Source organism: Cariama cristata, unplaced genomic scaffold (genome assembly GCF_000690535.1).
Source record: "Cariama cristata isolate BGI_N322 unplaced genomic scaffold, ASM69053v1 scaffold4283, whole genome shotgun sequence".
Lineage (NCBI taxonomy): Eukaryota > Metazoa > Chordata > Aves > Cariamiformes > Cariamidae > Cariama > Cariama cristata.
In genome coordinates, this window is record NW_009606485.1 from 7646 (window position 1) to 31051 (window position 23406).

The 23406-nt window shown below is 46.4% G+C and overlaps 1 protein-coding gene across 1 annotated transcript; it reads left to right on the forward strand.

The window, feature by feature from the left end:
• Positions 1 to 49: 49 nt before the first annotated feature.
• LOC104158658 (transmembrane protein 110-like) lies at positions 50 to 22630 on the forward strand (the record flags this gene model as incomplete). The annotated part of the gene is made up of 7 exons (XM_009696369.1): positions 50 to 170; positions 1151 to 1246; positions 3283 to 3404; positions 13391 to 13503; positions 14646 to 14729; positions 15749 to 15865; positions 22517 to 22630. Coding segments are annotated over 7 exons (767 nt in total), but the record flags the coding sequence as incomplete, so codon positions are not given.
• Between the last annotated feature and the right edge of the window lie 776 nt (positions 22631 to 23406).

The following is a 23406-nucleotide window of genomic DNA, read 5'->3' on the forward strand; positions in this document are numbered from 1 at the left end:
GTAAATGCTGAGGGTCCTCCAGATTTTTTTTTCTGCTTTTGCATTGAAGATTGGTGCAGACTACACACGTGTATTGGTTCAGCTCTGGTGGTTAATGTAACATCTCTGATTTTCTTTGCAGTAAAACGATTTAAGGAACCAAAGGAAGAGAGGCGTCCGTGGAGGATATGGTGAGATTTTTAATTTGGAGCTTGAAAAGACCATGTATATGTAGTATTATTTTCTCTTATACTAACAATCTTCTAGACCCTCTGAATATCCTGCATAGTATTTGGTCATTAAATGAAATCCTCTGCTACTGCTTCCCAAGGAAACCTCTGTAATGTAGCTGGTGCTCCCTAGAAGTAAAGTTCCTGCCTAGTTCCTCTAGAAAAGCTTGTTTTTACTGTAGGTGACTGAAATAAGAGGTTATGGTCCCCTCCGATCTGCTGGCCTACCTGCACATGGGCTGTCTCCTAGACAGCGTCAAGCTTTGTTCTTAAATTTGATGAATCACTTTGGTGTTCCCCAACCCAGCTCCGGCGTAGACCAGGCAACGTGTTTGGCTGTGTGTTCGGCTGTGTGTTCATGTAAGGTAGCTGGATATTGCTGTCAGCTTCGGATACCTCTACAAAGCATCTCGGTATTGTGGGATTTACAGGCTGCCAAGAGGTGGGCATATGGTTGGGATCAGCATATGGTCAGGCTGGCTTCGCAGCATGGAGCTACCAGCCAACGTTAGTGATGAAAAGCCTGTCAGTCTCCTCAGTTTGGTTCTTCCTCTAAAATAATTTAGCAATTCAATCTAATTCCCTGTGGATAGGTGCAAAAATTGGAAGGAGCTGAACACCTTCCTGGCACCAACTCTGCTGGCTGGGGAAACTGAGGCTGGGCTGGGCATGGAGGGTGAGCTGCCCTTTGCTGCAGGCTAAAACTCGGCAGCAGATCTGCAAGACTGAACTGCTACATGCTGAAGTGTTGTGTGTATATATATATATAAATGTATTTTTAAAGTATTCAGTTGGCCAAACTGTCCCTCTTCACCATATACAACTTCTTGGGCATCAGGAATGCATCTTGGAGGAAAGCAGATCCGTGTAGGGCGTTGCGTTGTGTTTCTGCCCTGCTGCCGATGCTCCAGGGCACAGATCTCTTCGCCTTTTTTCTCCAGGTTTTATGATACCTCCAAGCAAGCAATAGGTGCCCTCTTCATCCACTTTGCCAATGTTTTTCTGTCGGATCTCACTGAAGAGGACCCTTGCTCTCTGTAAGTACAAGAGATGCTTGCGTTCATGTCCTACATCTGTGAAAGGAAGAAGAAAGCCTGTTGGAAAATGTCATACACAGTGGAAAGTGATCCATTTGAAGTACTACGTGGGGATAAACCGTGCTGAGTGTGTTTTCAGCGTGTGAGTGTTGTTCTGGTCTTTGCGGTCTGCTGGTCTGATGGAGATAAGACAGTGTGACTGTGCTTTTCTGACTATTGAAAGCACCTTGACATATGTTGCAAGAAGCTGCAGTAAACAATGCAGTGGTGCCCTGTGTGATTGCAACTGTTGAAAGGTGCCATTTGCAAATTCTAGTGTGCAAACAATTTGGCTAGTCTTGGAGCAGTATTGAGGATGCTTTCCTAACTGCATGGGTGAAAGGCTTTGTCCAATGTAAGGATATCTTTTTTGGATATTCAGTTGCACCTACCACACGTATTCCTGTAGTCCTGTTTGGGGCGTTTCTAAGCCAGACTTTGGACTTAATGTAGAAGTGTCACCTTTACTTCAGACCAGCCACTTTGCAGCTACAAATTTAGTTTCAGAATTAACTTTATCCTGTTTTGGGAAACTCCTCTAGGCTTCAAAATGCTTCTGGAAACCTTCTGGCCCATCTCCTTTATGTGTTAAAAGTGCTGCGTCTTGATATGTTTCTTTAAACAGATTAAAGTTTGGCTGGGGCTAAATATAGCCTCTAAAATGATTTATCGTTGTTTTTTAAACAGATTCTGTTTTAAAACAAACCCTTTTGTGTTTATGCTGTGCCCTTTGGCTCTGTTTTTTTTCTCTTAATGTGTGTTTTACATTTCCCTATACTGCCTGACTTGTCATCCTGGACCAGGCAGGTTAAAAACTCTACAGCCCTGTCCCTCGACTTTGAGACACATACACTACCTGTCCTGTCCAGTATAAAACACGACAACCTTGTGTTTGTATCAGAGTACTCTGATTTCAGCAGCTGCAAACTGTAGTAACCTAATCTGAGCCTTGGGATGTAGAAAAACTTAATGTCATGTTTTCAAAGTGGATGTCAAAAGCAGGTTGTTATTTTCAGTGTCTTTATTCAGAAGCACGATCAAGTTCTGGAGAAGGAAATGTTCATTCCTGTAGCTCTGTGTTTGGTATTTTCTTCATGGTGTAGAAATCTGGCCTGATCTGGCAGAAAATATTCCAGTAATGGAAAACTGGTCAGAAAACTTTAGTCTGAGTGATTTATTTTTTTTTAATTTTTTTTTCCCCCCTTCTCTCCCCTCTCCTCTGGAGTTGATTAAAATACCAAGCCCTGGATTAGAACTTGGACCCTGCAATCCCCAGCAGGTCCCTGCAGGTCTCCTGCCTCTGGTGCTCTGACCAGCAACACTTAAACATCCGAAGCTGCAGAGCAAACCTGCCGAGCCCAAATCTCCTGGTAGGGATGGCTTCAGCTCCTAGATCTGCAGTGGGCACCTTGAACTGAAGGCTTTTGGGGACCCCAGGGTGCCTGCTGTTGAGCCAGGGCTTGTCACCTCTCCCAAGACCTTCTGCCTCTCAGTCTCTGCTCGTAGGAGCCTCTTGCAGCTGCTCAGTAAAATGGACTTTTTGCTGCTTTTGCCGCGCAGTTTTCAGAGCTGCTATTGTGTGCAAGAAGCTTCCATTTTTCTTGTATGAAATTCCAGAAACATTTGGTTCCATTTCCCTGAAACTTCGGATCTCGTCCTAATAAGAAAACAAGATGCTGCAAATGGAAAGCCTCCTTTTTTGGAGGGGTAACTCTTCAGCAAGGCTAGCCCAGGAAGTGTTTAGTGCTCTACGAATAAATGAGCAATGCCAGAGAGTTGGTGGAGCCTGCTCCCTTCGCTGCTGAACAGACTTTTAAACTAAGGCCTTGCTGGTAAGGCTACAGGAAAATCCAACAAAAGAGAAAGGAAGTGAGGTTGGACTGTTAAGTGGAGATTTTAAAAAATCTTGGGTTTTTTATGGATTCCCATATTGAAATAAAAGATTTTGAAGATGACCTAAGAACACAACTGAAACCTGAGTTTTCCTCTGCTCTTAGCTACCTTATTAATTTCATCCTTGATGCCACACTGGGGATGCTGCTGATCTGGCTTGGCGTGAAAGTTGTCTCCTGGATCGTCCAGCATAAGAAGTACACGTACCTGGTCTTCGGAGAATATGGTAGGTGTCAGCTGCTCTGCACAAGGGTGGCTTGTTTGCTCTCAGCTATGAATGGGGAGAAGCAAGTGGCAGAAACTACAGTTTGGGGATAAAACATGCAAGCAGCCTGCTTCTGTTATCCCTTCTTCAAGGAGGTCACAGAGCGTGGTAGTGATCAGCGCGTTAAATGCTGGGACATCACTAGGTCACAGGTAGCTCTGCCTGCTGCCTTGCCAAGCACGCTCGAGTGTAGTAGGTTGGTGATGAAAGGCTGAACGTTTTCTTGGGCGGATAATATACACCAAGACATGTGTATGATGAATTAAGGTGTTTGGGTGTGGTGGTAGTGACTTTTGTGGGGTTCTTGTAGGTTTGTTGGGGTTTTTTTTTCCTAGCCTCTCAGTTCAAATCATGGAGTTGCTCTTGCATTTGCCTTGAGCTGTAGCAGGCATCAGCAGGGCACAGCCTGGCCCCAAAACTGAGTTCTCAAATGACTTGGGGTGGTGCCAGCTAATTTAAAAAAAACAAAACAAAAAAAAAACACAAACAAAAAAAAAAACCCAAAAAAACCATTAAGCATGCCTGAGTCTGGCCTCTCTCTTCTTTGATTCCTGCCTTGAGCTGGAGCAAACCAATTTGAGAGAAGCCTTTCTCAGCCAGTCCCACCAGAGAGCAGCACTTCTCCTCATATAGAGCAGAGCCAGCTTCCAGGGGAGCAGTGCTGCTCTGTGCCTGCAGGGAGGGGGGGAATTAACCCTTTGCCTATTTTACGTTATATCTAATATAAGTTAAATTCAGTCTTTAGAAAATACATCCTATTTATACTAATCGCATTCCCACCTTTAAGCCCTTAATCGTTAAGTCTATTCTGAAAGTAGTCTCGCTCTTTTTAGTAGCTGGTCTGATAACTGAGCTGGTGAAACTTGGACCAAACAAGGATTAGTTTGGAGACCCCCACTGACTTGTGAGCTCTTGCTCAGGCTCACATTCAGCATGTGTAAATGGGTCGTGGCACAGGATGAAGGGGATGGTTGGGTTTGTGAGACAGAAGCAGCTACAGACTGGGAATGAGATGACAACAGATGGGTTGAAATGATGGGATGTGGCAGGGCTGGCTCTCATCAAACCTAAGCGTGGCTTTAAAGGCTGCAGTGGTCTCCAGAGCAGGTTCAGCATCCTGACAGCGTACATTTGGTGGGGACTAACTTCCCCCCCGCCCCGGTGGCTCTTTCTCAAAGAGCTGAGGAGCCAAGCACAGAGCGCTGAAGTTATTCAGATGAGGAATCCAGATATTCTTGGTTCAGGGACTGGCATTTTTTCCCCTTTTGAGCAACAAGGACTCAAAGCCCAACCACAGCCATCCCAGGGCATGGTTTCAGCTTCACGTGCCACGTCTGCAGTTGAGCAGAAGCAAGGAAATGTTAAAGTGTATTGACAGCTTGCTTTAACCTTGCAGAGCAGTAATGAACTTCTGTTGAGCTGTAGCTGGCCCCTCATGAAGGCTGGCTTAGACTACAGAAACAGTTCACTCCTCTGAGGAAATCTTGCTTTCATTAGTAAAAACAAAAAAAAAGAAGCTTCTGCTGTTGCTTGAATTTAGCTCTTGAATTGGGGATTAAATATCTCATCCACCGAGCACTGCTCTTGGTGTAGGTCTCTGGCCAGAGTAAGCGCGATGGAAAAGTTAGGTGGGAGTCAAGTGGCATGTCCGATGCGATCCTGCTGTAGGGATAGGCAAGGAAAACACTGCTATCCTCATCTCCGGTGTTAAGTAACTTCTAAAGCACTTTGGAAGACGCTAGTGAACTTTATACAGTTTGATAAAGGCTCCAGAAATATGATTCATTTTCTGGTCTAATTGCTCTACCAGGCTCTATGTTGCTTTCCTCGGTTCTCCTGAGGAGCAGAAGCCTTTTTTGGAGTCCTGCAGAGGAGGAAGGGCAGAATACCAGGGAAGCAGAAAACCACCATTGTCTGCAACATGGAATGCCATTGCTCCAACCATCAGGAAAGAACAGTTGTGTCTTTGTCCAGTGTAGCCAGTATCCATCTACCTGCGTGGTCTTTGAGCAAAAAAAAAAAAATCTGTTGCAACTGCTTCCTTTCTGACCCTCCAACTCTTGGTTGCTTCCTCGCAAGTGATGCAGACTGCTGCAGTTATCCTTTGGTTTGGGCTCCAATGGTCCCTTCTGCTCTGGTGTTGGTTCATCTGTCTCCACGGCCCTGGGTGGTTTGCCCTGGGTGACCGTGATAGCTGCGTTAATGGAGAAGCAAAGAAAAGGGAAAGGAAAGCACCTAAATCCACACTGCTAGTTTAAGCATCCAGCTGTCCAGAACTGTTTAGAAAAATCAATTACTTCCATATTTCCAGAAAGCAGGAGACAGCCATTCTGCGATTAGCCTCCCTTGCATGTGAGCTCTTCGCCAAAGACTGCTGCAGCCAGGAATGACGTGCCTTTTAGCTAGTGGAGAGTCAAAGGCTCCTATATGCTTATGTTCCTCTATCTTTGCCCAACGGCTCTTGATTACTCTTTGGACTGCCTCTAAGCATGGGGAAACTGCATTTTTAAAAGGCTGCTGTCTCTTCTGAAGATGCTTGGCTCCTAAGATTAAAGGGGTTTATTCTTCATCTTGGTTCAAGTAGGCTTTGGAGGATGATGGTTGCCTTACACCTACTGAAAGCTAACAAACTCCACAAGTGCTCTGTGCACCGTTGCTCCAGCGGGGTCCATAGGTGACCTCCCTGTAGGGGACTTCTGCAGGGAGGAGAAGAAAGCAGAGTTTAAGGTGCAGAGGACTTGGGAGGTGGATACTCAAGGTCTTGGAGATGCTGCTGGGCCTATACAGACTGAGCAGGGGAGATGCTGGCTGGAGTCGGAGCACGCAGATGAAGCCTGATTCAGCTTTGTGCCCCACCTCCGAACTGCTCCAGCCTTCTCCCTCCCTCATTCCCATAGCAGTAAGCAGCTCCCTAGAGGGAGCCTCTGGATGGCTGCAGTGTCCCAGCATTTTAGTCGTGTTTAACTCTAAAGCATTACTTTAGAAATACTGGAGTATTTCTTTTAAGGAAGCAAATGCTATGAATTTGTGTTAAGAGGTGGCTTCGGCAATGTGCAAGTAAAATGCTCTAGAGGAGCATTAAGAAATGAAGGGAGAAAAAGAGGGTGTTCTTGCTTGAAAATGCCCATCTGGATGCTGACTAGTGTATGACTGTGGTTGCAGTCAGTAATGAGTCTAAGCTTGATGCTTTGTGCTTGTCCACTCTCTGGAAATGGAAAGGCATGCTGCTGGGAGGTCTTTAAAGTCTGTTTAGTGACCTATTGAACTCTGCTGGTCAAATTTAGTTATAGGAGAATATGCTCTGTGCCAGCTGCTGAGTTTAACTGAGGACCTGTGTAGGCTGCTTTTGGCCCTGTTGTGATGTTGTCCAAAATCTCCGTAACAAATATTCCCACGTCCTAAAGCAGCTAAGGGAGCTGGCTGCTAATACTCAAGGAAATACTGCTGAAAATAGCTCTAACCTGAGAGGCTGTCCTGTCCTTAGCGTGCTTGGTCCTAGGGGTGGAAAGGCCAAGGAGGGAACAGTAAGGAGAGGGCTGAGGGTCATCCTCAAATGGTTGAGTGCATGGGCAGGTCCCTTGCTTTGAGCAAGGGTGCAGACCTTTGGACCTTCTGGATCTGGATGATAGTGGCAGTGTCTACCCCACTACCCCCAGTAGTATCTTCAGGGACTGAAGACCCAGAGCTGTGGTGTCACACTGCAAACTTGGGACTGATTGCAGCTGTACACTCACTTTTAGTTCAGATGCAGAACATGCCAGAGAGGGTCTGGGATGCCCACTGGATCCATCTGGCTGCTCTGATGTCAGGTCCCAATCTCTGAAAACCCATTCTTCCCCTCTAAGTGAGCACTTCTGTGCAATTCAGATACTTTAGTGCTGTTTCTTACCCTCCTGTGTACTTGGCACTGATAATTAGATCCCTTGGTTTTGGATGTACCCCCATTTGAGTATCTCTTAAAAGGTGTTCATTGACTCTTTCTATCCTCACCATGTCACTCAATACAACTTTCTGTGCTTTCAAATATTTGCTTTTCCTCAACCCCCCTGAACCCTCTGCTTTGGCTGTGGGTAAAGCTTCTTCCTACCTGCTCGGTGCACGCACGGTTCCCAAAAGACCGTAAATAAAGCTGTCTGGCAGTAATACGTGGGCTATGCTGACAGCTTGGTACATTAGACAGCCTGGATTAAAACTAATCCTGTTGTGTGGTAACAACTCAAATACCTCAAGCGGTGCTGCTTTTGCTCTGTGGGCAGCTGGGCTCCCACGCACAAGTGGAATATGTGAGACATGCACTTGTGTGAGGTTGCTGCAAGCACCGGTGATCTTAAGTCTGCACCAAGGAAGTTTTGCTGATAGTGGGGAGCAGTAGCAATGCTGCTGGAGGAGAACAGTCTGAGTGCAGCGTGTGCATCCTTTGGGGTGAAGGAGGATATTTATTTCTGTCGGGGTGGGAGATGGCTGTGAGAAGGTTTGAGCAAAGGGTATTCATTAGGCTAAAAGGAGAGGCTGGTGGTAGAGTCAATGTGTAGAGCTGAGATCTCCTGGGTTACTTTCCAACTAGGACTGGGGATGAGAAACTGGAAGTGTTCATAGGGAGCATGGAACATGTAATCTCCTAACAGGTGTGATGTGGAGGCTGCAAAGATCCTTTGGACCAGTTCCGCACTCTCCTACAAGGAAGGGGAAGCTCTGAACACAGCAAAGAGGAGGGCATCTATAGTGTGGGGTTTTTTGCTTTGGGTTGGTTTGTTTGGGTTTGTTTGTGATTTATTTTTTTTTTAGCCTCCAAGTAGCAGATTGCCAGCCAGCAAAAAACCCAGTCTTGCGTGGCAGAAACAGTCTTGTAGGCACTCATCTAGATTTATGTAATGGAAACACTTCATGTAAGAAGAATCCTCTTCCATCCATGGAGCAGGGCACCTCTGGACAGCACTTGATCCATTAAAGACATTAAGTGGCATCTGAGGATGCCTCTGACCGTCTTGCTGTAGGAAGCCAGCACCTAAATGAGTTGTGTGGTTAGCTGAGATCAGCTCAGGTTTTTCAGCCTTGCTTCCTGACTGTGGAAGGAGGAGATGTGGCCGTTCTGTCTTATGGGCTTGTCCCAGGACCACACCAAAGGCTGCTTCTTCCCTGGTGAGATGCCAACAGACGGTGACTTGTATGTTACTGGCATTAGCCAGAGTTAGAGGAGTTAGTGGTGAGTTAGACTTGGATGATGGCCACTCTGAGGTGGATCAGTGGTCCTTGGATGACTTCAAACCTGCTGAGGTAAGAGGCAGCTAGCTGAGCTCCTTGGTGAAGAGGAAATGAGCCAATATCTGTTTATAACTGAAGTCATCCTTGTAGCCCAGTGAGCCATGCTGCTGTTTCATTTTCATCTTTGTTCTGAGTTATTTTGGTACAGAGCAGCTTCCTGTCCTTGGGAGATCAAGATCCAGTAAAAAGTAACTGTGGAGACACCCTCTGGTCTTCCTCTCCAGGGGGGGTGGGGAATTAAGTCCTGTCTAATTCTGTGCTTCAGGATGGATTCCTGTACAGAAACATCTCATCCCAGAGTCTGAAAACAAAGTTCAGAATGGAAAAGCAGGGAGGAAGAGGTTGCAAACCAGTAGTAGTTTGGAGCTCCTTAAGGTGATAGAGGGAACGGCCAAATCTGGCCCCTGCATAGGTCTGTGGGTCTCTTTCCATATCCTTCCACTCTCTAACTTGGACACGTAAGAAGTGCTGATGTCCCTCTAACTATGGAGGAGATTCACAACATCTTCTATAGGTGATGCAGAAAAGACCAGAGTGAGAAATAGGAATATTTTAAGCTCCATGCTGTGATGGCAGCACCTTTGACAAGGTGGGATGTGGTGGGTAGTAAGGGGTGCAGGTGTGTCCTGCTTGGTAGTGCAGGCTTGCTGTACTGCTTGCATGTACCCTGTACACTTAACCAGTGAAGCTGGCCTAACTGGGGTGGACCTCTGGTCTCGGAGAAGTGTGGTTCCCTAGGTGGGATCTTGCAGTTGCACAGTAAAAACTGTTCTCTAGCAAAGGGAGAAGACGTTTTCCTTTTCCAAAGCTTGTCAAACCTCAAGAAAACTCAAGAGTGATTTAGTGGCTTTCTTGTGAACTGAAAGTGAAGGAAAACTTCTTGGTTGAGGAGCTGTTAACCTTGGAGACACGGGCAAGCCCATGCCTAGCGTGGGTTAAGAAGCAGGTTGTCTTTTCTAGTGTCTGTGTATCAGCCTCGTTGGCTAAAACCTGGCTAGGATTGTCTAGTGCACAGTCTGTAAGAACCAAGAACCATAGCCTGCCGTTTGGGACGATGCACGGTAGTGACCTCCTATCCCCAAAAGGGTGTGAGGGGGCAGGTATTTGGGAGATATCTCAAACTTGGTTTGCCCCAAGCGCATCAGCAAGATGGAGGGAAGCGTTCACCAAGTGCCATCGTGACTGCAGTGCAGAAGAGCTGACTTGCAAAGGGTGCTGTGGCTGTTAGTCCTGTTTCCACATGGGGGACGGAGCACAGCTGACAACACAGAGCAAAAGGGCAAGAGTTCAAATGCAGGAAGGACACAATGGATTTGTTTGTTTCCCTGTTTTGTTTGTGCTTGGGGCTATGATGGCTGATGGTAACCTGGGAGTTTGTAGGAGAATTGGTCAGTCTTGGGGTATGGGGCAAAAAGCCCCCCTATACCTAACCTGTGCCAAAGACAACTAGGCACCTGAGTCTATCAGGAGAGGCTGTGCATGCTTCAGGAGGATTAAAGCTTCTCTGACACTGGCGTTTTAACTGCCAGCTGCTTATGACACTGCTCCCGTCTCCTCCGCAGACCACCCATTAAGCTGTTGCCCATCAGGGAGCGGAGACGTGCGCTTTCTGAAATCCTCTGTGGGCTCTGCTGACTGTGCTTGCACGTAACCTTCCTGGCTCCCTCTCCCTTCCCTCCCTCTGTGCGTTTGCCTGCTGGTCTGGCACTCGCTGTTTGCTGTCCTCCCAGCTTGGCAGCTTCCCTGCACCCTTGGCCTCCCGGTCCTTCCCTCTCCCTTCCTTTGCTTCCTTCTCAATCACGGCTTGAGCAATTAAAAAGTTGGGACACAAGGCGATCCTTTGGAGGTTTCTGGCATCTCGGCACTAGCTGGATGCCTCTGCTTCTTAGCTGTAGCTTTGCAACAAAGCAAATGTTTTGGTATGTTGCTAACAAATGACAGAATAAGGACAAATATACACGCAAACCGGTTCTGCCCTTGCTGGGAAGCAGAACCCCCTAGAGATGGGCTTGGTTGGATACCAGCTCTTACTAAATCCTGGTATGCCACTGCTGGTCTCTGTGGCCGGAGGTTTGCACAGTGGTTTGGATAAATGTGATTTTGCAAACTGCCGGTGTTGCCGTCCGCTGCCACATCTCAACAATATTGTGCTGAGAAAAGTGGGGCAGAGCTGCCAGTCCGCTGCCATCCGACAGCAAGTCGAGCATTGATATCTCACGGTGGGTTGGGTTCTCTTGCACAGATGCAATTCCAAATTCTGGCCCAATTATGCTGGAAACAAGTGTTGCTAGGGGTTATCTTTATAGTCAAGTGGTAAGAGGAAATGCTGCAGCTTTCCTAAACCAGATACTGTACCTCAGTTTTGCAGACCTAAGATATTCTGACGAGCCTGGGAAGATGATAACCAGCTGGCAGGGTGCTTACAGAGGGCTGAAGCAAGCACATGTAATAGATATGGTACCATTATTGTTGTTAACAATACAAATATGGTTTTACTTATTGCTTGGTGAGTACCCCGTTGGAAACATTCATATTTAATTAGCATTGATTCTTTCTGAGTGAATTGCTCTAAAATGTGGGGCGATGGAGCCCTTGTCTCTTGCTCAGACAGCGAATATCGCATAACCAGCCATTTACTTCATCAGCAAAAAAAAATTAAATCTGTTTAGGACTGGAAATTTATGCTTCTTGTATTGAAAAAGATGAGCAGAAATTTTTAGACTATTGCTGGCAACTGGGTGGGTAAGGCTTGGCAGGGAGCAAATTTCAAGTAGTGTCTTAAATTATTGATTTATTTTAATTTTTTTAATAGGAGTGTGCAGGATATTGACTGGTCCTTGTATAGAGGAGGGTCAGTCCCGCAAGATCTTGTCTTGGGGATTGCTTTTGGGATTAGCTTTGATTCAGGAGGGATTATCAGTCTGCCGTTCTGGTCAAAATGCTCCAGGATTTTGTGAGCTACTCCTACAAGGCTACTATCCCCTGGAAGGGTGGGGGAAAAGTCAGAGGGACCCGTCTCTGTGGACTTTGCCAAGGTGAAGAGAAAAGAAATCTCTGGTACCTTGACAAAAGGGTGCCAGAGAAGGGGCAGACCAAATGACTGATTTCCCCAAAGCAACACATGCTTGTAAGGAACTGTTTGAGTAGGATGCTGAGATTTCTGAGCTTTCAAGCTTTCCCAATATAAAGGATTTTAGTGGTTTGTGCTTTGAGGAGATGGGATGCTTGCCCCATTGCACAAGCAGGGCTTCCTCCCCTCAGATCCCTGTATCCATCCAACTCAAAGTAGCTCAACACCATGAGGATGATACTGGCAATGCCCATCAGTGGCTAAAGGAGAGGGAAAACCTGCATCTCCAAGGCTGTGTATCCTTTCCCACAAGTGGAGGAGAGCATATTTGCTATCCAAACCAAGATTCATAAAAGTTGATTGTCTCCTTAGAGTTACCAGGAATGGCTTTTCCATTAAGCGCTTGTGATACTACTGGGCTGTGGCTCTTGAGAGCCCAGGAGTGTCTGTGAGTGCTAGAGTTGCTGGATAAACACAGGGAATTTCAGGTCTTTAGGCAGAGCCAGAGCTGTATCGCTCCCATTTTACAGAAGCTGACTGCCTGCCTTGTAGGACATTTGTAGGACTTTTGGTCCAGCAAAGCTGTTAATCTAGGGAGGAGAGGCAATGGGGGAGGTGATGCAAGGCAATTTTTTTGGTGGTGGTCTTCTCCTCTTGGTGGATTTCAGAGACAAGTTGATGAAGTGGAGAGCAGGATAGGAGGCAGATAAATACACACAGGTTAGCACCTGCTAGGTAGGTAGGGCTGAAGGTTTTTGGTGGTGGTCTCCTCTTGATGGATTTCAGAGACAAGTTGATGCAGTGGAGAGCAGGATAGGAGGCAGGTTAGCACCTGCTAGGTAGGTAGGGCTTTTTGAGTTGTGTCTGAAATTTGTTACTTGCTTGCCCTTCAAATTAACCAGAGATCTGGTTAATTGCCATCTCCATTTCAGGATCAGGCTTAAAAGGAGTAGAAAAAGAAAATGAGCTTCTAGAACAGAAGACCAGTGGTTGTCTCCATTTCAGAATCAGGCTTAAAAGGAGTAGAAAAAGAATGAGCTTCTAGAACAGAAGACCAGTGGTGGTAGTGGTATATGTCATGTCTCGTGAGGGAGAGCTCTCTTGCTTATAGCCAAGCTTAATTCAAAAGCACAACTGCAATATCAAAGACAAATAGCTGCCCTAATAAAGAGGAGTCTGTGCAAATGAAAGTGCGGTGCATTCTTGCCTTTTTGTGCTTATTTCTCTACATTAGTTTGCAAAGATGCAAAATGAGCTGCAACTAGGAAGGGATGCAAGTCTGAAAAAACTTTAATACAGGTCAGATCTGCTTTTTTTTTAAACTAGAAAAATTTGAGCTTAGATCTTAATACGTTTTGATCTTCAGTGGAGTAATGTGGACCCAGCAGGGACACCAAACCTTTCTAACCCAGGCACGTGCTCCTACAACTATAGATAGAAAAATCTCTCCACTAATTTTAAGTTTGGTATTGAATATTTGTCTTGCTGCAAAACTTGCAGTATGGAAACAGTACCCTCTCCCTCTAATCAGCTCAAGTATCAAGCGTGAGGCAACTCTTCTGCAAGGCTGTCTCTTCCTATCCTCTGTCTCAGATTTAATATACTGTTTTCCCAGGTGACCCCCCGCAAGCTGCTGCCTGGATTGGCCAATGTATCCTCTACTTGCTGATAATGGTTTTTGAGAAGACTGTGATTAGCCTTGTCCTGCTTATCCCTGGTTGGACAAAGGTAAGCTCCTGAGCTGTGTTTTTTCTAGTCACAGCTGTTGTGGCTTGCTTCTTGTCAGCTTTGCCTTAATCGTGGTCCCCATCATCACAGGTCTTAATCTTTATGACTAATAGACATCCCTCTGTAATCATTAGCTGTTACTTAAGTTTGGGGAAACATGACTTTCCTAACAGTTTGGCTTTTGGTACATTCTCTTACTATTCAAAAGGTAGTGGAATAAAGTGCTGCTTTAATCTTCTTTTCCATCCTTGGAAGGATAAAATGGGTTGGGCTGGCAGCTGAGCTACTTCAGTTCTGCCAGAGGATTTCTACATTATCTTGTCAAGTCAGTTCATGTTTGTGTTTTGTGATCTCATGCCTAAACTAGGGGGACTCGTAGAGATTAAATTGGAAAGAACTACCGAAGTAGTGTGTTGTCCTTCCTCCCCAGCTGCTTCTGTATAGTAGTTCATGCAATGGTAATTGTGTTGATCACAAGTTTCTCTTTTTTTAAAAAAAAAAAAAAACCTTGTGGCACTTGTAGCTACATACTTGGTGGCAAGTAGGTGTGATGGGTATAAAAACCAATTCTGGGAGTCAATGAGTAACTCCAGTTTAGAGTGCATTTACACATAGTGCCTAGTACCTCACAGGCTGATGTGACTTGACTGAGGAGTTATTTACAGCAACCTGGGAGCACTTACCTGTTCCTGTACAGGGCTTGTCCTTCAAACCCGGTAGCCTACAGTACTCAGCCTTGGACGTGAACACGTTGTTCAGCAGCATGTACTGCTAGATCCAGTTCCAGAGATGCTGCTGGATTCCTCTCCATGCTTATCATGTACGGCGGCTGTCCTTATTTTGCAGCTACATTCCAAGGAGCCAAGGGAAGTCCCACCAGTTGTTGTAATGGGTGGTTACACTGAAAAACTAGCAGTCCTTATTTCTTGCTCTGTACAAAATCATGTGTTTGGCAGCTGGGCTAAAGGAATAGCCCATGTAATCTTTCTGGAATAGCCCACATAATCTTAATAAGACCTGGGCTAAAGCAAAGGCTGCAGAGCCCTCATTAGGAGACTGCTGTAAGAAGGCAACCAGTTTGCAGCAAAGATCTCAAAACAGAGCTGTTCACATAATGCTTCTAGATGCTTTCTCCTCTGCAGCTTCAGCAGATCCTCCTGGGTTACATCCCGAACCCCCAGCTGGAGCTCGTCCTGGTCATGCTTGTTGTGCCTTTTATAGTCAATGTAAGTGATGTCTCTGCAAGCACTGGGTGGGATGGTTTGAAAATCATGGTCCACCCTCACAGGGAGTGTGTACAGGAACTGGCCTGGGGGCAGCCTTGAGTAATTGAAGTGGCTGGGGCAGGGTGGAGGGGAGTAGAAACACGTACATCTGTAGTCACAAATACACAAATCTGTCACTACTGCCCTGCCATGGTCCCTGTTCCTCATTAGCTGAGGGTTGCATCTCAGCAGCAAGCTACAGGCATGGAGATGCCCCAAAGCCCTTTAGGTTCCTATAGGATGGCTTGTCAGTGGTGACCTTTGGCAACCTGCCAATCTAGCCATTTGGCTAGACTTCGAATTGTGTTACAGCAAGGCAAGGTGTTCAGGTTACCCAGAACTATTGATCTTCTCCAAACTAGTTTAGTAAAACTTCTTGAAAGCTCAGCTTTTTCCTAGTTCCCCTGATTCTGGAGTAATCCTTGACCTGCTACTCAATTCCTGCTACAATGAGAAGTGAGAACAAGGTGTTAATGTTCAGGTGACTCCTGGACAAGGAGCAAGTCCAACTTTTTCAACTCATACCATGAGCGTTGCAATGAATGCAGTATTGGCGAAGTTGGGTTTACCTGCCTCTGCTACCGGCCTCTCTCCACCACCCCATACTGCATTTCTGTATTTGAAAGCAAATTCTGGTTCTCAGAAGAACTGACCAGGGACGAGTGCAGACAGAGCAGATGAACCTTGGATGGAGCTTGGTTCAATGGTTATTTCCTGGTGGAAACTTGGCCTATCATGGTCTTTTTTTTTTCTCTGGGTCTTCAACAAGTATGGAATCAATAGAATTTATATGAGAAAGGACCTCAGGGATTTGACTCATCCAACCCCCATGTACACACTTGATGCAGGGTTAATTTAGATATTAAATGAGGTTGATCAAGGCTGGATATCTGGAGAAACCAAAAGAAGGAGAAATAGCTGTGACTGACTTGGTATTTTTGGTCTCTGCAATCTATTTGTGTAAATTCTTTCTCCCCAAGGCCATTATGTTCTGGGTTGTGGACAGCTTAATCATGAGGAAATATAAGCAGAAGGACACCCTAGACATCAACGGATCCATAGAAACTCCTCGGGCTAGGAGGACTGAGGAATCTCAGGTAAGACCGAGTATGTCCTGGGTTTGAGACCAAACTGGAAGCTTGTGGCATGGTCTGTGTGCTTTACCACAACAGTGCGACGTAGCATCGTGTTGCCTAGAACTAGGGTGATGCCTCATGAATGTGAGTGATGACCCTGCTAAGTCAAACTAACTTTCCGTGCGTGCAGCTGAGGTCAAGAGAGGGATGTTTCCTGGGAGGATCTCACTCTGTCTAACAATGAGCAATATCACAGCTGGTGAAGTGTTGCTGAAATATTGCCCTAAATGATGACAGTATCTTGTGGGGGATGAGCTAGCTTTTGCACTAACCTGTGTGGGCTTGTTGGAGTGGCAGGCTGAAACTGGATTGTATCTCTACACTGTTACTCTCAATTTTCCCATTTTTAATTGTAATTAATCTTGGCTTAAAAGAGCTTACTTTCCTCACTGTAATTGATAGCATCCTTTTTTAGAGGACAAGGCCTAGCTGGGAATCATTGTCAGCATTTGGTATTTTTTCAGGCAGATGATGGTCCCTTAGGTGTAGGACGCTGTATTTTGTGTAGTCTGAGCTTGATACTTAAGGGGGGGGGAAGTGCTCTGGTCCCAACAGACTTTGTTCTTGTTAATGACACATGGTTTGCTGGGCAGGTCCTGTCTGTGCTTCTCGGTGACTTTTGGGCAGACACCACAACCTGAGTCACTGGGTTGAATTCCCTTTTTCCCCGGGCACCCAAACCTGGTTTCAAAGTGTTCTGTGTACGACTGCCGATATCCTGCAGTTCACTGGCGAGACTCACTGAGATAAGATAGCTTCTGGCAGTCGCATGCTGGCTGCCGGAGTAGCTTCTGCCGAGGAATTTAGGATGACCAGAAATAGCTCTTGGTCTCCGAGCTTTTTTATAAAAGAGTAACTCAGCTCTTGTGCTGGTGGGTGGGATGGCCAATTACCAGTGACATTGCAATGCACACGGAGGTAATAGTGTTTAAGGATGCGCTTGGCAGCCTGCACAGCAGCCATGGGTTCTGTGTCTCAAGGGTGCAGTGGGGAAGCGGCCACTGCTAATGAGGATGCAGTGTCAGAGGAATCCTCCCTCTGGCAGGGAGGGCAGGCAGATGTGAGCAGCTGTTGAGACAAGTGAGTCATTCCTCCTTGCCCTGCCTCCAGATGAACAGTTGTAGCTTGGCAAGGTCACTAGAAACATGTGAAGGGTGTGCCCCAGGGAGTTTCCTGAGTGGTGTGTGTGTGGTGGGGACATTCTCGAGACATCTTTTATTGTTTTGGAGAGAGGAGGGGAAAAGTGGCCTGAGCTGGGCAGTACCTTGATGGTTGAAGCTAAGAACTCATACCTAGGACATGAAGGTGGATTAACTCTGGGTGTGAACTTGTCCCTGCTTGTGGTGCAGTCCTGGTTTCTTGGTGGTGACTGAAGTTCAAGAGTGGTACTTCCTTGGAAGAGCTAGGTTGGAGGTATGCTCAAAATGTAAAGCTGGTGGTAAAGATTTGCCTTACTGGATGTGCTAGTGTGTTTAAGATCAGTTAAAATTACACCAGCTCAGAAGCAAGGGTAAGGAGGTGACATCTCTAGTTGATGCACCAACCTCCTTCACAGCCTTTTGGACCTGAACTTACAGAGTCATAGAATCATTATGGTTGGAAGAGACCTCAAGGATCATCAAGTCCAACCGTATAACTTGCAACATCTAGTCCCATAGATGATGGATGCTGTGGATACGCAGATGGTGTCACAGTTACTGGTCCTTCTTGGAAATGGAGCTGGCCCTCTGCCTTGCTCCACTGAAATGGGGACAAGTGTTTTGTGGCCTCTAGCTCAGTTTTGGATAATCTGAAGGGAAGATACTTGTTAGTGTCCAGAAGCTAGGAAAGACTCCTCTGGCAGCTCAACCTAGACAGGTTGTTTCAAGTGATTATAAACAGCTCCCACAGTCTGACTCTTGCTGTCCAAGGCTTCTCCCATCTTCCAAGTACTTGACTCCTTTTCTCAGACAAATTTTTGCTGAGATCTTCAATGTACATGTCATCTGTCCATCTTGAAACCCTCTGATCCGTCACTGCAGTGGAGCTACTGAGGGGACCAGTTTCTACCTGGAGCAGTCTACAGGGACTGTCTCCTTTCTGCTCAGATGTATTCCTGTGCTGTATTTGGGCAGAGAAGGAAGCTAATGAAGAAATACAGAAGTGGGTGACCTGCTTTTCCAACTCTGTTTCTTGGCACTGGGCCTTGAGGTATAGCCATAGGCTCCTGCTTCATGTGTCAGCTTCTTAGGCTATGAATTAAGGATCATGTTGGCTGACTGAACCCTACAACTGGATTGGTTGGAATTTAGGTTTGAAAGCAGAAATTGAGGATTTGCTGGGCTTGTTGCTGCTAATAACCTGTTCAAGTGGGGGAATTTCTTCCCTCCCTACTGCCCAATGGAGAGGGAGGAAGGGGGGCTGAGAAGTGTCTCTGTACAGGGCAGAGCTGGCTGCGGCTAATGTGTCCTGCAGTTTATCAGGGTTCATCAGGCTGTCTGGCGGCAGGCGCCAACAGCTCCCCATCATGCTGCCTTCTTGAATTTCAACCCTCTGCCTATCTTGCCAATAGAGAGTGTCATTATTTTCACTTGAACTGGCAGTTTGCATTTGGAAAAGGAGGGGGAGAGGAGGAGAATGGAAAGAGACGGCTGAAGTTAACCTGTTAAAAACCCATACTCAATATTTTCTATAGGGATAACAGGAAAACTCAGCTTCATCCTTGGTTTGGTAGACCAGCTGAGTAGAGAGAAGAAACCCAGCAAATCCTGCCTCTGGTGTTACTTACTGACTCTGGCTGCGGTGTGGACCAAAGAACTGGCAGCTTCTTGTAGGATTAAGGCTCTTCTGGTGAGCCACAGATGTGACAATGGGCTTTTGCTTATAACAGAGCAAATGCTGAACTTTTTTTACACTGAAACCCTGAAAGGGACAAACCCCTGGAAGAATTTAATCTTTCCTTCCAAGTCAGTCTTAAGCTTTCTGTTTCAGACTTGTGCCATGCCTTGGTAAATGTTCATGCAATCTGTTTTTTTGCCCTCTTGTGGGATAGAAGAAGATCTCTCGAGTGCCAGTCTGAATCCAGTGCTGTTCGGGTTGGGGAAATGCGTTCATTGGCATGGCCCTTATTTCTGCTTTGTACGTGTCCTGCCCTTGACCTGAGTCTCTTTTCCCTTGCCCTTGCAAGTGCCAATAAACTTTAGATCTTATCAGTGATTTCTTTGTTTTGTCCACTCAGGAAAACAAGGCACTTTCAATAATGTTTTATTTGATCTCTTTTGAACTTGTTTTTTGGGTGATTTTTTTGTGTTTTTTATTTTTTCCCCCAAGGGAGGTGGGTAAGTTTTTGCTCCTTTTCTGAAGGCTTACATTTTCAGAGATGAGCCTTAAAGTGACATTTGGTCTAATAACAATGTCACTCTTAAGAACCATTAGGGAGAAACTAGAGGCTCTAGAAACTAGAGTTTAAGGTTGGGAGGAAAGCTAATACACTACATGGAGATCTGCATTTGATCAGCATGGAGCTCATCACCTATCCTAATTCCCTTCATAGGAGATGTGACTTTTGGCACTTGCTAGACTGAAGGTGCTGATGAATGCCAATACCTATGCTGCTTGCTTTTAAGTATTGGAGAACACAGAGTGATTTTGATTTGCTTGTTGCTTAGCTGATTTTAAAACAGCTCAAGGTGAACTCAGGTGCCTGGTCCTTACAGAGAAGCTAAATGAAGGTGGGCATAGAGGTGCCTTTGGAAGGAAACTGTCCCATCTGTCAGTCCTACTGACTCATGGCAGTTAATCTAAGCTCAGATGCAGGAGGATGGTGGGATGGTTCCTACCTCCACACCAGGCTGGTGGAGCTTTAGGCAAACATGTTTCCATGGCTAGCAGGGAAATGGCCCCAGAGCTGCTTTGTCTTACAGCCTGTGTCACAGTTCCTATGTCTGTGTAATCTCTTCCTCTGCCACTGAGATGGCTTGGCTATCTGAAGTGCTTGCTTGGATACCAGTACCAAACCAGTAGGCAACCTGGTGAACTTTCTTATCTCAAAGAGGAGGGGTTGGCAGAGTGCATGGACAACCCTGTTTTGGTAGCATGACCCATGTTTTGCAAGCTGCTGGCCTCCTGATGTTGGGAGGAATGTATGAAGTATTTGAGGACTGCCGAGTGAGACAGTAGCATATTGTCCCAGAACTGAGAAACTGTGGCCTGTTCCCAGCTGTGCCACTGACCTGCTGTGATCCTGACCTGGACACATCTGCAAGGGAAGTGCCTTGTCCAAGTTGTGCTGAAAACTCCCAAACTGGAGTTGGGTGTGAAAACCATATCTGGGGGTATGTCCCATGACTGTCGTAGCGATGAGGTGCCATCTCGTGATGAAGCTCCCCTGGGGAATTGTGGAAAGGTTACTGGGGGACGGTTGGCTCGAGCAGCCTTGTACAAGCTGTACGGTGGGCAGGTAGCAGCCTGAATGGGTTTACACGTGCAATGCTCGGTGCTTGCTCTGTCATCCATGCTTGGCTGCAAGGGGATTTGAGTTTGTGGCTGAAACCCACCTAAGTTACCAGTTCATTAGGCCCCAAAACTAGCCTGTTGCAGCCTGTCAGAGTTCAGTGAGTTTATAATGCTATGTGTGACTAATTACCCACCCATTTTTTCAGGTTCAACAGCATCACAATATTAATATGATAAACAGAGGAAGTCTTCACTTAGAAGATATAGAAACTTTCCAATGTGTGGCTTGAACAAAAAAAAAAATTCTTTAAGACCAATGTGGGGGACCACAAGAGAGCTTAATCTGATCTACTGCTAGCCTTCAGTGTCTGATGTGCTGCTCTGAAAATAACATCAGATGGAGGGGTTGGAGTGTGCGTGAGGGTGGGGAGGAAATCTTCCCCTGCGGCTTTTCTTCTCCTTTGAAGTCATTGACTCATTGGAGTTTGTTTTTCCTGTGTAGTCGTTTTGTTGCTGTGGTGACTGGCCCGGTGGTGCTGCCGAAGTGCTAACAAGTGGAGGGCACGTTAATTCACAACTGTGCATGGAGATAGCGACAGAAGACTAATTTCTCCATGCTCCTGGTTTTGCCCAAGGAGTACTGGGCTCTGGGACCAGTTGAGCTGTTGGGGACACTCTGCATGTGCATGCACTGGGCTGAAAGCCCATGAACCATCCCTTGACTTGTGCTTTTGAGCTGGGAGGCTGCTGTGAGTCAGGCACAGGGGAGGCTTCATGGTTCATTGAGTCTGTCTTTGGAGTAAAGTGGGGTCAGATGGGGCTGAGGCTTGGGTGGGTCTACACTGCCTTACTGGAGGAAGCTGTGTTTGGGGGGTTGGTTGTGGTACCTACCCCCTTGTCCCTGCATCAGCTGTGAATGAATGATGCTATTTGGGTTCTTTGGGCAAGTGGAGGAGGGGGAAAGGGCTACTGGCATTGCTTATCTAGGGAAATAAAACTGGAGGCCACCGACTGTGCTTGTGCCCTTCTGTAGAGTTGGAGGCTGAGGTACGAAGGACCTGGCCAGGCCTCTGATGTGTGGATGACTAGTGTTTACCAGAAATCCCATGATTTCACTGAGATCCTGACTACTACTGGGCATGACACAAACTGTAGCACAAGGGTTGACTGCACTTCATCTGTGCTTAGACGTAGCTACTGTCATGGGTAATGACAGTAGGGCTTCTCTTGCCCAAAGCTGGGTGTTTGAGGTAAGAAGAAGGGGTAGGTTGGGGTTGAGCAAATAATCTGTCAAGCCATGAATATTACCTATGCAAACTGCTTGTCCATCCAGCCTGCTGGCTGACATTGGGCTTCAACTTTTTCTGCAGTCAGTGCAGCCATAGCCCGAGTAAAATCCGGCCTTTTTCCTCTTCCAGATGATGTGGCTGGAGGATGCCCCACACATGGCTCTGTCTGCATCGTGCAAACGCTCCAGGCTGGTGGCAGCCAGTTAGCTCAAAGCAGCCTGTTGGTAGCTTCAAGTCTGAAGTTAGCTGCTGAGAGTGTAGGTGTTCCTGGAGGCAATGGGCAGCCTTTTGATCATGCAGCAAAGCTGTGGGCTTTCTTACCGGGAGAGGTACTGGTGAGAGGTGTCAGTGCTCTATTTTTGGCTCACGCAATTCAGACTGACCCAGGAGCTGCTGTGCCAGGTAGAAATAAGATGCTACCACACTAGGACACCACTCCTGAGCTTGCTGGCAATGGCTGAAGCTAACCCTGTAGCTCTGCTTGCTCTTCTGGCTGAGCTCTAGAGCTAGCAAGCAGCTGTGAGCCTGAGAAAGGGTCTGCGGATGTTTACAAAATACGTGGCCTAGTTTTTGTACGCCTCCACTGAGGCTGCAGCCTGGCCTGAACATGCATGTCTGTGTGAGTCCTGTCCCACTGTGAACAGAGCTTTTAACTGTCTGTTCTGCTCTTGAGGTGGGGAGTTGGGAGACCAGATCATCAGGGTGTCTGCACCCAAATCTGTCTGGCTGTCATTGGAGAGATGGTCAAGGTGACCTTGAGACCTTACCCATCTGCCGGAGAGGATTAGCTCTTGCACCCCTCTAGGGGTGCTTGACCCCTTCAGCAAGAAGTATAAGGAAAGCTTGAGAAGTTTCCCTCCATCAACATCTTGTCTGTTCTCCTTTTTAGGTGTTACTCTCTCCAGACATGGATTTTGATCAGTCTGAAAGTGACCAGGATATTTCAGGGCTCCAGGGAGCAAACCAGAAAATGAAGCAGCCCAGCTATCAAGTGGTCATCTGACAACACCGAGACAAGGGAGGTGGAGGAAGGGAAGCCAGCACTGTGATCCTTGAGCTGGCCAAGGAAGGGTAGGGTGGGGAATGCTAGTTGATCTCTATGGATCTGCAGAGATCCTTTTGCCTGCCTCATCTAGACCTATCCTTCTGCAGTTGTCTCTTTGGGATGGTATCTGTGCATCCTGTACAGGCTTGAGCAGTATCTGCTTTACCTGTCTGACCCTAACCTGTACACATGCAGGCACGTTGAGGTTTGGGGTATGGATATGTACTTCCCCTGGCTGGCCAGCTGGGTGTAACTTTTTGTCAGGGCTAGAGACTGAAATCAAAAGATTGTCTGCTTTTTTTATAGAAAAGAAAAAAAAAAATCTATCCTGTACTACCTGAACTGTGACACTTTTATACGCACAATACTCAAAAGAATTGGTTTGCAATATGAATTTAAATGTCTTGAATTGGGAAGATTGTCTCAGAGGATCTGATGATTTTTACTGTTTTATAAGGAATGCAATAAATATTTGACCTAAAACTACTTCATAAATGAAAATATTTCATGTGTTTGTTTTGCAAAACTCTTAACACTGTAAAGGGAAGGAGGGGGGAATCTGTTGAACTCTCTCCCGACCAGTTCCTCACAGGGCAGATTGTCTTTCTGCAGCAGGACTATCCTAGTAAACCTACAGAAGAAGAGCCGAGCTACAGTGCTCAGTTTCTGTAGATGGGTTGTATGAGCCACTTCGGTGCAAAGACCTAATGCTGCAACATCAGCCTGTGCGGGAC